This window comes from Esox lucius, chromosome 16, assembly GCF_011004845.1.
Source record: "Esox lucius isolate fEsoLuc1 chromosome 16, fEsoLuc1.pri, whole genome shotgun sequence".
In the NCBI taxonomy this organism is placed as follows: domain Eukaryota; kingdom Metazoa; phylum Chordata; class Actinopteri; order Esociformes; family Esocidae; genus Esox; species Esox lucius.
In genome coordinates this window covers 28,917,299-28,930,434 of record NC_047584.1, presented here as the reverse complement: position 1 = coordinate 28,930,434, position 13,136 = coordinate 28,917,299, and the positions used below count along the sequence as shown (strand labels likewise).

Here is a 13,136-nt window from a genome sequence, read left to right as displayed (position 1 = left end):
CGAAATATGACAACAAGAACAGTGAATAAACCTTTATTATTGTCACATGATTATTCATATTCTTGATTAATGTATTACAGTTTTAATCAGTTCAATTAGGATTAACTGTCCAAGTATTGTAAAGACAGTTAAAAGTCGGGAGAATTGTCGCAAACCCCTGGTCTTCCGTTGCAAGGGGTTATGGGTATATTACCCAGAATATCTTTCACGGCTGCATACAGAAATAATAAACCATCCAGGCATTTTTAACCATCTATTTCCAGTGTACTGTCAACTCTTTTAACCCTGCTGTGCAGGCCTACTGTTCCATTGGCTTGTCATCATCATCAGACTCATGCAGTTTTGGAAATGATCTTACATGGTCATATTGAACCATATATGTTTGATTTCTCCTGACAATATCCTAGTGCAACATTCAAATACAGATTGAATAATGTATTAACTAGTCACTTTTGAACCAGAACAGATTTATATGGATGGCAAATTAGTAAAAAAAATAAAAAATGTAATTAAATCATTTGATTTGTGCCTTGCTTCTTGCTAAACAAATAGTGGCTATGTGGAATGGACGTTCAGATTATTTTGGGTAGTGTACATTTTGAAGCTACAAGAATTGATGAGATCTGTTTGTATGTCAAAATGAAATTATAATTAAAAATGTAAATTCTACTGGTAAACGTGTTAATGTTTGTGATATTTTCAACTGTTGAGGGATAACCATGAAGGTATAGCCTACTTGGCATGCATTAAACATCAGGGCTTCTAGTACAGTTGCCTATGTGTAATCATCTAAGCAAATGCTGAAAGAGCATGAATTTGCTTGTGAAAAGGATATTATCATCGGAAAAACTGTTAATGTTTTTGTTTGTTGGTGTAGTATAAGCGGGATGAACGCCAATGTGCTGTTTTACCCGTGACATCTGTTGTACTTAACTCACGAGCACATAGCACCGGCACCAGGCAAAAGAAACGCGAAATAGCACTTTTCTGTGTATGCTTGTAATTAGTTCAGCCAGGCACAGGACCCCTTATGGGAACAATACCTGTTAGTGTCACAAAAATAACTAATGTTTAAAACTTCAAAAACTCAATCACTGTTTTGTCAGGGAGGTGGTCGCTTAAAGGAATGCTGGAACTTGTGGTATTTTATGAACAGAGGAATTCAAAAGGGAGATTCTACAGGGAAATTCAAATTAACTTGTTGTTTAATTGTGTTCAGACGTAGTATTTTTATCACACAAAAAGTATTATTGCTAACATTACTAATTAGTACATTAAGAGGATGAGCCAAGGGGTACATTTCCCTTTAGGCAAAGTGGGATGCAGCTGCCGACCATTATGAAGGTTAGTCTCATTGTTCAAGGGCAATTTAAAGTCTGTGTCATTATTCAATCAATCAGTTAGTGACAAATCTTAAATAGAATGAAAGCATTTTATCATATTACCTCAATAGAAGCCTCTCTGCACTAGGTGCTAAGTACTGCCAACCGGTATTTCTTGATCCACTGGTCATCTGAACACACAAACATATTGATGTGGTCCCAAAAAGGTCATGCATAATCTTCACCCGGCGCAGCCAGAAGAGGCCGCCCCTCCGAGTCCAGCTCCTCTCTAGGTTTCTTACTAAGTTTCCGAACTTGATTGGACTGTGTGTCAATTGGTTTTCCTCGCCACTGTGTGTCAATTTGTTGTTTTAACTTACTCTTCGGGGGTTTCTAGGCTAGGTATCTGTATAGGCACTGTTGATTTCAAAGGGCTTTATAAAATTAATTTGATTGATTCAAGGACCATTTGTAGTGAGTCTCATTGAGAACCAATGGCAGTGGTCAGGACCGGCTCCAGGCACAAACCACATCAGTGGTCGACAGCCAGGATGCCTCTAACTGATAGGGTGCACCGGTCCAATATGGAGCCCCTTTGTCTTCCTCCTGCATATATGCATTTGGTTTCTGTTCTGTGAATTTAAACAGTAATGAAAACAATGAAGTGAAGTCTGCCTTATCACACAAAAGCAATTTCATATTTTAGTTCATTTTCTTTCTTTTTTTTCATGAAATAGGGAGAGAGAAATTAGTAGAAGGAAGGTTGATAATATAAATGTGGTCAAAGCAAAATGATTCAGAGAGGGAAAAAACAAAGACAGAGAAAGTGAGAATACAACTTCACAGCGTTTTTAATTGACCCATTAAAGACAGAAATACTCAACTCCATGTTTGATCACACTTAAATATAAGTATACATGAACATATTAATAGTGATAATTGGTTGTCTCACACGTAAATGGAACGTGTATTTTATATAATACGGTGTTCACAGCCTAGTCACTTTTAGAAGAATCAGAGGGATGAACACCTGTCACAAGACAAACGGCATTCTGCTTAGCCCGGCTCCAGATGTATTTCCATCCTTTGTTAGTAGCCAAGAAAGCACAATCGGCCCAGAGACCCAGGCTTCATTCCTCCCACTTTGTTTAAACAGACTGGTTGTAGCTAACAGATGGTGACTTTCAAATACAAGCAACTTCTCTTTAGTAACAGACGTTTTACTGCTGAACACACACACACACACACACAGAGACACACAAAACCGCCTGAAGACGCTACAGTGATGATGATGGTGCAAAGCTGGAATAATTTCCTGGTTAGCTACACTGTCATGTAGTTTTGTGGAACAAGCCTGACAAACATTAGGTGCATTGTGTGTTGGCCCGCTCACTGACTATGGCGATAAGCTGCAATGTCAGTCCGCCTTAGTGCCTGGCTGTGGTGATGTCAAGTGCAGACAAAGCAATTATTTCCCCTTCAGGCAGTGTGAGTAAGACAACATTAATTACGACAAATCTCCTCGTCTGTTTCGTATCTTCCTAAGACACGGTTGTTGTTCCAGAGAAAGAAATAGTCATTTATCGTGGCTGCTGTCTCTCTCCTAATGACTTCTAACCATCTGTGGAGCCATGCTGCACACCAGAGTGAAAGAGCCGCCTGTCATCCATCCCTTCCATCAGATCACAGCATTACAGGTGCAGGGGCGGAGACAGAAGGGGAGTGGGGGGTGATGTTGTGGGGGAGGCAGGGACCGATAGTGGGAGTAATGGGGGGAGGGGCAGACTGATTTGTCCTCCCATCCAGACACTCCAGGGCTCCTGTGAGTAACTTATCCTGCTCAGATAGACGACATGTTGTAGTTAAATTATTTCTCAGACAGAGAGGGAGAGTCATGTTGGCACTCCACAAATGAGAGGCAATCCGCCCAGAACACCACAAACACCAAGAAACGATGACAACAGCAGGCTGACAGCAGAACTTCTGACCGACAGATGTAAAGTGGCTTAGCCTGGCTTGAAAACACATATAAGTCCAGGTTAATCTTTTGGATTCTCACGCTAAACCACATGGATTAAAAAGAAGGTCCCCTTTCCTTGCCCACAGGGTGAAGCCTAGTGGAAAATGTATGCATGCTATTGTTAAATGACTGGGTTAGAACTATGAATGCTGATTGGTTAAAATCTGGTGTATAAATGTTTTAACAGCAGTAAGGCATCTTGGGGATTTGTGCCATTGGCCATATATCATAACCCCTGGTGTCTTGTTGGCTAATTATACAGATGTTATTGTATAATATTTATGGTGTTTTATTAAATTAAAGAAATATAAATATTATCAGTTTCTAAATGTCCAATTCAATATTATTGCCTTGTCGCAACACCTGCACAGCAGGATTAAAAGAGTTGAATACACTTGTGACACGTGTCCTCCAAAGGACATCATGGCAAGCAATTCCACCTCTTACCACACTGCTTAATCAATCCGTTATGTTCCACCAGCATACAGGCGCCAGAGGTGAACACAATACAGAGGCAACAACCACCACTGAGTTCGTAGGCGCCTGGCCTATCCGTAAGGAGGACGTAGAGCGCAATGGGACAGAAGCAGCCCTGTCAACATCCATTGGTCACCCCAGGCATGCTCCGTCTACTGGGCACCCAGGAAGTGTTGGTGTGCCTTAACCAGGATTTGAACACCTGCCCACAATGGCACTCTTGTACTGCGATGCAGTGACTTAGAGCGCTGTACTGTGATGCTGTGAGTTTCGCCACTTTACTGCAATGCAGTGACTTAGACCACTGTTTTGCGATGCAGTGACTTAGACCACTGTTTTGCGATGCAGTGATTTAGACCACTGTTTTGCGATGCAGTGATTTAGACCACTGTTTTGCGATGCAGTGATTTAGACCACTGTTTTGCGATGCAGTGATTTAGACCACTGTTTTGCAATGCAGAGATTTAGACCACTGTTCTGCGATGTAAACTATGCGACAGTATGTGTTTTAAATAATTTACATAATTTAGCGGATGCTTGTATCTAGATCATCTTACAGAAATTAGTGCAGAAAAATTTTACTTTTTATATTGTGTAGGTTTGAATACTGTATATTTGTTTTAAGGTATATTGAATGTTGGAATGAAAGATATAAAGTGTGTGTGGCTGTCTAATGTCTTTCTCTGTCGTGTTCAAAATCTGAATTAGACACTTCGTATACATGATCTTCAAGGACCATTGAAGGAGAGCTATCATTATTTTTGTTTTTTTCTCTGGACATTCTTGAATTATGGTTTTGATCTTTTATAGTTGTTTACATGATACTGGTAAATAAAAAGACACCAGCTGTTCCATCCATCACATGTGATTTTCAGAGGTATTTTTTTTAAATCCTTCCCTGTAGAGATGCTACTCAAATAAATAAACATGTTTCATTTGCATTTGAATACAGGGATTTATCGTTATCTTCCAGGAACTTCCACGAAATGGCTGTGAGGAATAATAACAAGCTTTATGCCTCTGTGAAAGGAAAGAATGTTCCTTCTGTACATGCTCTCACCAAATCTTCTCTGCAAGGCATTTAGATAATCTTCTGGACTTGTGTGTAAATCTTTTCTGCAAAGCATTTAGAAAATATTTTTGAGTGATTTGATGTTGGCCACTGTAGATAAATAAGGAGAAATACTTGAGATGAGTATCCATTTCAGTAGTATTCAGGGGATATTGTTTACCATGTTTGTGTTTTCTGTAATCAAATACATGTAGTATGATGCTTGATATTTCTGATTAGACAAATCTAATGTCAAGTTAACTGTAGTGGTTTAATTGTATAGGACATCAGAACATGAGCAAGTCCTAACAGATGTAAGCACAAGATGATGATATGTTATTTTTTGGCATTTTGCATTCATTTTCTCCTTGTTTTGCAATGACCAACTATTAGTTACAACCATGTCTTATCGCAGCAACTCCAAATCTGGCCTGGGATAGTTGAAGATCCAGATATGCATTTTCTGAGACATATTGCCAAGTTGTTCTGCTTCTTTCCTATTGAGATGCCTGGAGGACGCGATTGGGAGGAAAACATGTTCCGGCAGGGACATCACCATGGAAGGCATCATTTTAACGTAATCAACAGAGTTGGGCTTCAACCTCGACTGTCTGGTCCTTCCTCATAACCTGGTTGGTAATTGATTTAATGTGTTTTAAGAGACACATTACAAGAAAACCCCCAGAGGCAATACTCCCAGGTGCTGTCCAGCTGTGTCCACCGCAAAAACGCTTTTTGAGTGGAAGAAATCAACACTGTAACAATTAATTATCTTCAGAAACGGTCTGCGACGCAACCTACACTCTAACCTTTGTCTACTCGGCGATGACTGGTTTCTTCTGTCAGCACTGAGCATCAGTCAAGTGACCCCAGATCCATGGGGCCAGATTGGCCTGATGGCTGAGGTCACTGTGGCTGTGGACCATTCGGTAGCGACTGAAACACAGCAGCGAATAACATCCTTGACGTGTGCAGTGAAACTGAATGGATTATGATTGCAGGGGATCATGTCTTTATTTCATGTTCATTGGTCCCAGCCTTGCTGCTGAGTCGAGTTCACAGTAGTAGGCCATAGGCTAAGTGTGAATGTGGCTAGCCCCTCACTCACAATGCAATGTACATTGTACGTGTGCAAATATGAATACACATGCTCAGAATGTTAGTGTGATCAATGTAGATCACACAAATTTGATGCCAAGTGGGGCTGACAGCCGGTAGCCCCACTACAGCATAATGTCGCATTTCAGACCTGATTGGCTGTCTGTCTGACTGGAGCCAACATTAGTCGGCAAGAAAAGCAAGGAGGGTAGATTGTCTTAGCTAGCTTGTTAGCATCACAAACGCCAGATAACTTGAGTAAATGAATAATGTGGATTTCATATTCGAGCACTGGTTTGAAACCCTTAATGTGGAGGAGAAACTTGAAGTAAAGCGACTTGGTGCCCATCTGCCACGGGATATTGCTATCTCTCAAACTGCTGGAAAAAGCAACTGCGAGTTTAACGTGGAGTGGTTTTTGAAGAAAAAGTGGCTAACGGTTAGCATACAAAAGAAGGCACTCTTCTGTTTTCCATATCTGCTATTTGGTGGAGATGTTACTTTGTCAAGGACGGGTTACAAATATTTGAAACATCTTTCTGAGAGGATTGCAAAACATGAGAGCAGCGGGAGATCTGGACAATGCTGTGAAATTGGGCTTACTTGGAAGGGTAAATGTCGCAGCCCAAGTTGACAGTGCATACAGGCGCTCCATTGAGCAGCATAACAAACAGGTGGAGGAAAACAGGTTCGTTCTCAGTCGGATCATTAAATGTATTGAACTGTGTGGAAAATGTGAAACCACACTGCAGGCACGATGTGTCGGTGGACTCCCTGAATCCTGGAATATTCAGATGCATTTTCGAGGACGATTCGAGACTTCAGAGGCACTATGACACTCGGCCCATCTTCAAAGGGACATCTAGCATTGTACAAAACGAACTGTTAGACTGTATGTATGAAGTGTACAAGGAGGAGATAGCCAAGCAAGTGGACGAGACATAATTTGTTGCCATACAGGCAGATGAGACAACTGATGTCTCCTGTAAATCACAAATCGTGGTTGTGTTGCGATACATGTTGCCTGACAATACAGTGACAGAGAGGTTTTTGGAGTTTGTGGAAGTCAAAGATAAAACTGGACTCGGCCTCTCTAATAGCATCAAGGGTGTGCTGGATCCACTGAAGCTGGGAGAAAAGCTGATCACTCAAACTTATGATGGTGCGGCTGTAATGAGTGGAAACATCCGAGGGGTACAGACGCTAATGAAAGAAACCTACATGCCCAGTTTGTTCACTGCTATGCTCACCAGCTGAACCTGACCTTTCAGCAACTTTGTTCAGCAAGAATGAGCATCCTGAAGGTGTTTTTTGCAGACTGAACTGCTTTTGCCACCTTTTTCTCTGGCCCTCCAAAATGTGTTGCGGCACTTGGTGAGGCAACAAAGAGACGCATTCCAAGGCCACCCGCTGTACGATGGAACTTTAAAAGTAGAACTGTCAATGCAGTTTGGGAAAACCACGCTGCGCTGCTCCTGTGTATGGAGGACATACGCACACAACCAGGATGGGATGAGGCCACCATAAGTGAGGCATACGGCCTGTCAAAAAAACTCAGTGACCGAGCCTTTCTGCAGCTGATGGAATTTTTTTCTTCCTTATGCCAGAAGTTGATGTTTTATACAACACTGGACAAACGGAGCATCAATGCATCTGGGATAAGCAGGGCACTCACCCATTTCAAGGAGAATGTCCAGAATATGCTGAAGTAAACTGATGAATGGGCTGCCACTGTTCACGATGGAACAGAGGAGCCAGGCCGACAAGTAACCAACACAGCGCCGAAGGAGGCATGCGACACATTCATCTCCCAGGTGGAGCAGAGGTTTTCACAAAGTGACCACCTGATTGCTGGCAAGCTGGTTGACAGCTCGCTCTTCCCACAATTTGTCCTGTCATTCCCTACATCTGAGCTTGACTGGTCACTGTGAGCTTCACACTGGTAAGACGGCCATGTCTCTGTTAAGATCCATCCATGAGAACAACCTAGAGGAGGCTTTAGCTGAGACTGTCACTCTGCTGAAAATGATCATAACACCTATGACAACATTTGGGTCACAGAGGACTTTTTCCACCTTGAAGAGGGTAAAAACCTTCACTCGCAATACCATGGGACAGCCGTGACTCAACGCATTGGCCATGTTGTCCATCGAAAGCCAGCTGATTCAGCAGCTACATGACTTCATTCCCAAAGTCATCGAAAAGTTTGCCCAGAGGAAGAACAGCCGTGCCACCTTTCTCTTCAAGTGAGCCCTTGGTGAGTTAAAGCATATTTTATCATCCTTCCTTTGTGGTGCTGGTCCGTGCATTGGTCATATTTTTGTGCTGGATCGATGTCATTGTGTCCATGCTTATCTAAGGTTGTTTTCATAGAATGGATCTGTATCCCTAAAAAGTTGTCTTTCCGCTTCGTTGTGGCCTTCAGTGGTGTTGAGCTCATTGTTGTTCGCTTATGGCCCTGTAGGCACATTGGTTCTGAGCTTGGTTGCATTCCTAATTTAGGTTTGTAAATGTGACAGTGGTAATTTTATATGTGCGTGAGAGAGGAGAGCAATTACACAAGAAGGTCTCTCTCTCTCTCTCTCCAGTATGTGTACTACAACACCTGGTAGAAACAAGCCGCTCTGTCGTTAAAAGTGTTTTGTGGAGCCACACTGTTTGTTGTGTTAAATAAACACATCAGTAGCAAGAGGGAGTTTTGTAGCTTTACTGGTATGTATCCTACATTTTGAAATGGTTTGTGCCCCACCACATATAAAAACGCTACTGCAAATGTTATTTCAGCTCTCTGATGGTACTTAACTGTTGACCATGGCCGTGGATTACTGTGTACATGTCATATGGACAGGACTTATAATAGGTCAGTCTATTAGTTCCTTGAAATGGTAGTAGGAGTAGCAGTTTTTATTTTTTATTTGTTATAGCTATTATTATAATTATTGTTTGTTTTTATAACTATTTCTGCTCATAATTTTTTAAACAAGTGTTGTTATTTTATTAAACAAGAGGCTGCATCTCAATAATTTTTATCCTGCAAAATTGACATTACATTTAAGTATAATATATGTAGTGCACTATAATGAGAGTAGGGTGACTGAAAATATAAGAATTAGTGAGGACAACCTTTAAGGATATAAAAAAATATATATATGCAACACATTTTGTCTGCTGGAGGGATTATCTTGGCAAAGGAGAACTACTAACATGGATGTAAACCAGTTTGTGTTGGCACTCACAATACTTCAAAACAAAACCATTTACAACGTCTTTAATGAGTTTTTTTTTTTCGAGCTACACAGCTGAAGGTGCTTAGTTGCAGTGAACAGCGTATAACAGTTATACATCAAAGCTCTTTCATAAGAAGAGACCACGATAAAAGCTATAACTTGTACATTTTACAACAAGCACACTTTAGAGGATGCTTTTCGTGAAAACAACTAGTGATGACGCTTAGAGCTTTGAATCAAACACTAGTGACCCCTATATTGTCTCCGTCACTGAAGACCATTTAAAGACCACTGTACGTGAACAGCCACAAACACACAGCACAGTTTTATCGTTTTCAGACCCTCGGTTGCCCTCAGATGACGATCACCCACACAGATAAACACTTGACCACTGAGGTGAGAAGGACCTAGGTGTCTTCAGTGCTTGACTTGGGCTGGAACGGTCCGGAACACAGTTCCGGTATTTCAAATTTTAGGCAAACAGCATTCCAGTTCCTTTTTCAGGCAAAAGAGACCTGGGATAGGCTACTTTAATGGAACAAGCCTCATTAACACATACATTTTGATGAACATAGTCTAATGTGCATTTAGTCAGTTCCTGCACTTATTTAATCCCAAGTCAAGCGCTGGATGTCTTCAACCTAAAAAAGGAAGGCGTAGCTATGTCAGTGGGACGGTTATGGTTGCCATGGCACGGCCGTGCCTTGCCTGCCAGTCAAAGTGAGTTCATGCCTTGGTTTACACAGAAACAACACTAACACTTTCACTATAGTTTTCTCTTGTGTTTGGTCACACTGTTCCTCGTGAAGCCAGTTGGAAATCTGAAAATGTATTCCAACTCCAAACCGGCCCGGGAGAGTCCAACATCCAGACATGCCTCATCCGAAATGTACCACACCAAGTTGTTTTGCTTCTTTCCCATAGAGACGCCTACTTAATGTATTGACATCTCATTAAGACTATGCTCACTTGGCAAGCTACGGTTTATATTAGACAGACTCGCCATGAGGGATTTAACCTTGTGTGCATAATAGTTCCTGAGATTCAAAGAAGGCAGATTCTCTTTAATCTCCTCATCGAAGTCGCAGCTGCGCATGGCGATCTCTAACTGCTTCTGTCGCTTGTAGAAGAGGGAGAACTTATTGAAAATTAGCGTGATGGGAAGCACTACCACAAGGATCCCGGCGAGGATACAGGCAGAGGCGGTCAGTTTGCCTGCTATCGACACCGGGACCACGTCTCCATAGCCAACCGTGGTCATGCTCACCGTAGCCCACCACCAGCATGCCGGGATGGTGGAGAAATCCTCGCTGTCCTCCTTCTCCACAGTGTAGGCCATGACGGAAAAGAAGGACACCCCAACCGCCAGGTAGAGAAGCAGCAGCCCCACCTCCTTGTAGCTGTTTCTCAGCGTGGCGCCCAGGGAGCGCAGCCCGGTGGAGTGGCGTGCCAGCTTCAGGATTCGGAAAATCCTCATGAGCCGCAGGACTTGCGCCACACGTCCCAGATTCACCAGTGCCAGGCCGCTCTCTGCCACCAGGTTGATGACAAGCGTCAGGTAGAACGGCAATATCGACACCAGATCGATCAAGTTCAATGGGTGCCTGAAGAACCGGAAAAGGTCTGGGGCTACGGCAAACCTGGCCACCAGCTCGAAGGTGAACCAGCCGATGCCAAAGTGTTCCACTGTCTCAAACCTGGGGTCCTCGTGGGGCACTCCCTCCCTGTCCACCAGGCTGAACTCTGACATGCTGTTCATGCACATGGTGGCTATAGACCCCAACACCACCAAGATGGACAGGATGCTGAGGACGCGGCTGGCGACGGAGTAACCCGGGTTATCCAGCATGAGCCAGATCCGCCGACGGACACTCCCCAGCGGCTGCTTGTCGAACCTGGTGGCATCGTTGTAGAACTCCAGGATCTCATCGAATGACGACGCGGTGCTGCCTTCGTCACTCCTGCAGTCATCCCAGTCCTCCCTGCGGTCATCCCAGTCCTCCCTGCGGTCATCCCAGTCCTCCCTGCGGTCATCCCAGTCCTCCCTGCGGTCAGAGTCGATCTTCCGACAGTGGTATGCATTGCTGCAGCAGGAGTCTATGAAGAACTCGTTGATGCCCCAGTACTCAATCTCCTGGCTGAAGGAGAAGATGCACAGCTCCGCCATCACATGGAGCCTGCCGGTGTTGTAGAAATTCAACACGTAAGGAAAGAGTGCCGGGTTCCGGTCGAAATAGAACTCGTTTTCCGTGTCGTCGTAGTCGTCACACAGCTCTAGAATCGACTCCTTTGATTGGCACTGTAGCAACCGAGCCAGCCTCGTCTCCGGGAAGCGGGACAGGGTGTTTGAGAGGAGGCTTCTCTTGAACCCGCCCACATTGATGCGGATGGCGTGGTCCTCATAGGCTGCCGTCAGCTCGTCCAGGCTCTGGCCTGTCATGTCTGCTGAGGGGACTGGGGACTGGGAGAAGCAGGGAGTTGCAGAAACTGTGAAAAAACAACGACAGGAGGCACATTGCTGTGAGAAGTGGATGCCGTCGATGACATTGACAAAGGAACTATTAATTTATGCAGGCGGTTGACAAATTCATTGCTTTTTTGTCGGTGCAAAGGGTTTTTGTCACTGATGCTGTCACATCCCTAGAATCAATTTCTTTCAGCACAAAAAATATAGGAACACTCCTTTATGAGGATTTGCCCTGTTTTTATAGGGGGGAAGGGGGTTGCTTTATCATACGACATAATCTAGATAGGCTTACATTGTCTCTTAATAAGATCACAGACTTTTGAGGTAGCCTAGTAACGTGTTCATCTCCACTGACATCACACACTCCGGCCAGGTAGCCTAGTAACGTGTCTTCATTGTCTTTCATATCGCAACATCACTTTGGATTTCCCTCAAGTCTCACGCCACGCTTGTGCGCACTTGGTACAATAAACAAAACAATCTTGGCTACCTCCATGCTTTAAACCAATGGCTAAATAGTACATTTAATCAGCTACTCTATAAATAAATGTTACACGACGGTCCGTATAAAACATCATAAACCTTACTTTATTCAACGACCTTTTCCGAGTCTCCTTCTACACAACGCGTCTGCATGTTAGCTCCATCGAGGGCATTGTGCTTCGCGGAGCTGCTGAGCAACTTGGAGAGAGACGTAGATAGATGTGTCTCCTCTTTGTGACTCCTATAGCTAGTATGGAAGAAAAATAAAGCTTCTTCCTCTGACTCTCAGTCTATATTTCTGTCTGTCATGCGTTACCACCCGGATTAGATAAGAGGGGTTTCCCACGGAACCGTCAGTGCTGAGCGAGGTGGTCTTCTTTGAAATAAAAGCTGTGTCCGCCTCCAGACAGTCCCTCAGACTATTTACATAAATAAATCATGAGCACACGCAATACATCCAGATCTTCACCTAGCGTAGTAAATAATACGTTCCAGATGCTTCTGTTCTGTTGTGAGGGAATTCCTCGGCTGAATCTCCATTCTGTGGTAGTTCACAGATAGACCCGGCGCTGTTGCTGTGTAGCAACACGTTCTGTAGGCTGCCGTTCCACCCTCGACTCAGAGTGGTTTCAACACCTCGTAGCACCGCGCGTGGTGCTGAAAGGGACAGCGCTCCTCTGTCCTGCTCTTCGCGCGCGAGAGAAGACAAGTCACGAACACTTCAAAGCGTGCGCGAGCCCGATCACTATTACAGAGGTCGTCATCTTCAAATGAGGTAAGCGTTAACCGTAGAGGGTTCTGGATGCCGCGCGAGCCCGAAGACCGATGAGCGGTGTAAAGGTTATTATTGATTCGTGATGCGGGAACCGTGGGCTTCTTTATCTGATCTGTTGTCAAATGAAACCAATGCATATTAGATATAATCTACTCTGGTAAGGGTGTCAGTGTGGCCAGATGATGAATCACTGTTATATTTCTAAATTCGATTATA

The 13,136-nt window shown here is 43.6% G+C and overlaps 1 protein-coding gene across 1 annotated transcript; it reads right to left on the bottom strand.

The window, feature by feature from the left end:
* Positions 1-9,221: 9,221 nt before the first annotated feature.
* LOC105029931 (potassium voltage-gated channel subfamily S member 2) lies at positions 9,222-12,831 on the bottom strand. Its single transcript, XM_010903506.3, has 2 exons — positions 12,250-12,831; positions 9,222-11,682 (listed from the first exon to the last, which is right to left on the bottom strand). The coding sequence occupies exon 2, from the start codon at positions 11,633-11,635 to the stop codon at positions 10,130-10,132; it is 1,506 nt and encodes a 501-aa protein (XP_010901808.2). The 5' UTR covers positions 11,636-11,682; positions 12,250-12,831; the 3' UTR covers positions 9,222-10,129.
* Between the last annotated feature and the right edge of the window lie 305 nt (positions 12,832-13,136).

Coding starts and splice junctions, on each gene's coding strand:
- LOC105029931 (XM_010903506.3), bottom strand. CDS start 11,635: ATGACAGGCCAGAGCCTGGACGAGCTGACGGCAGCCTATGAGGACCAC.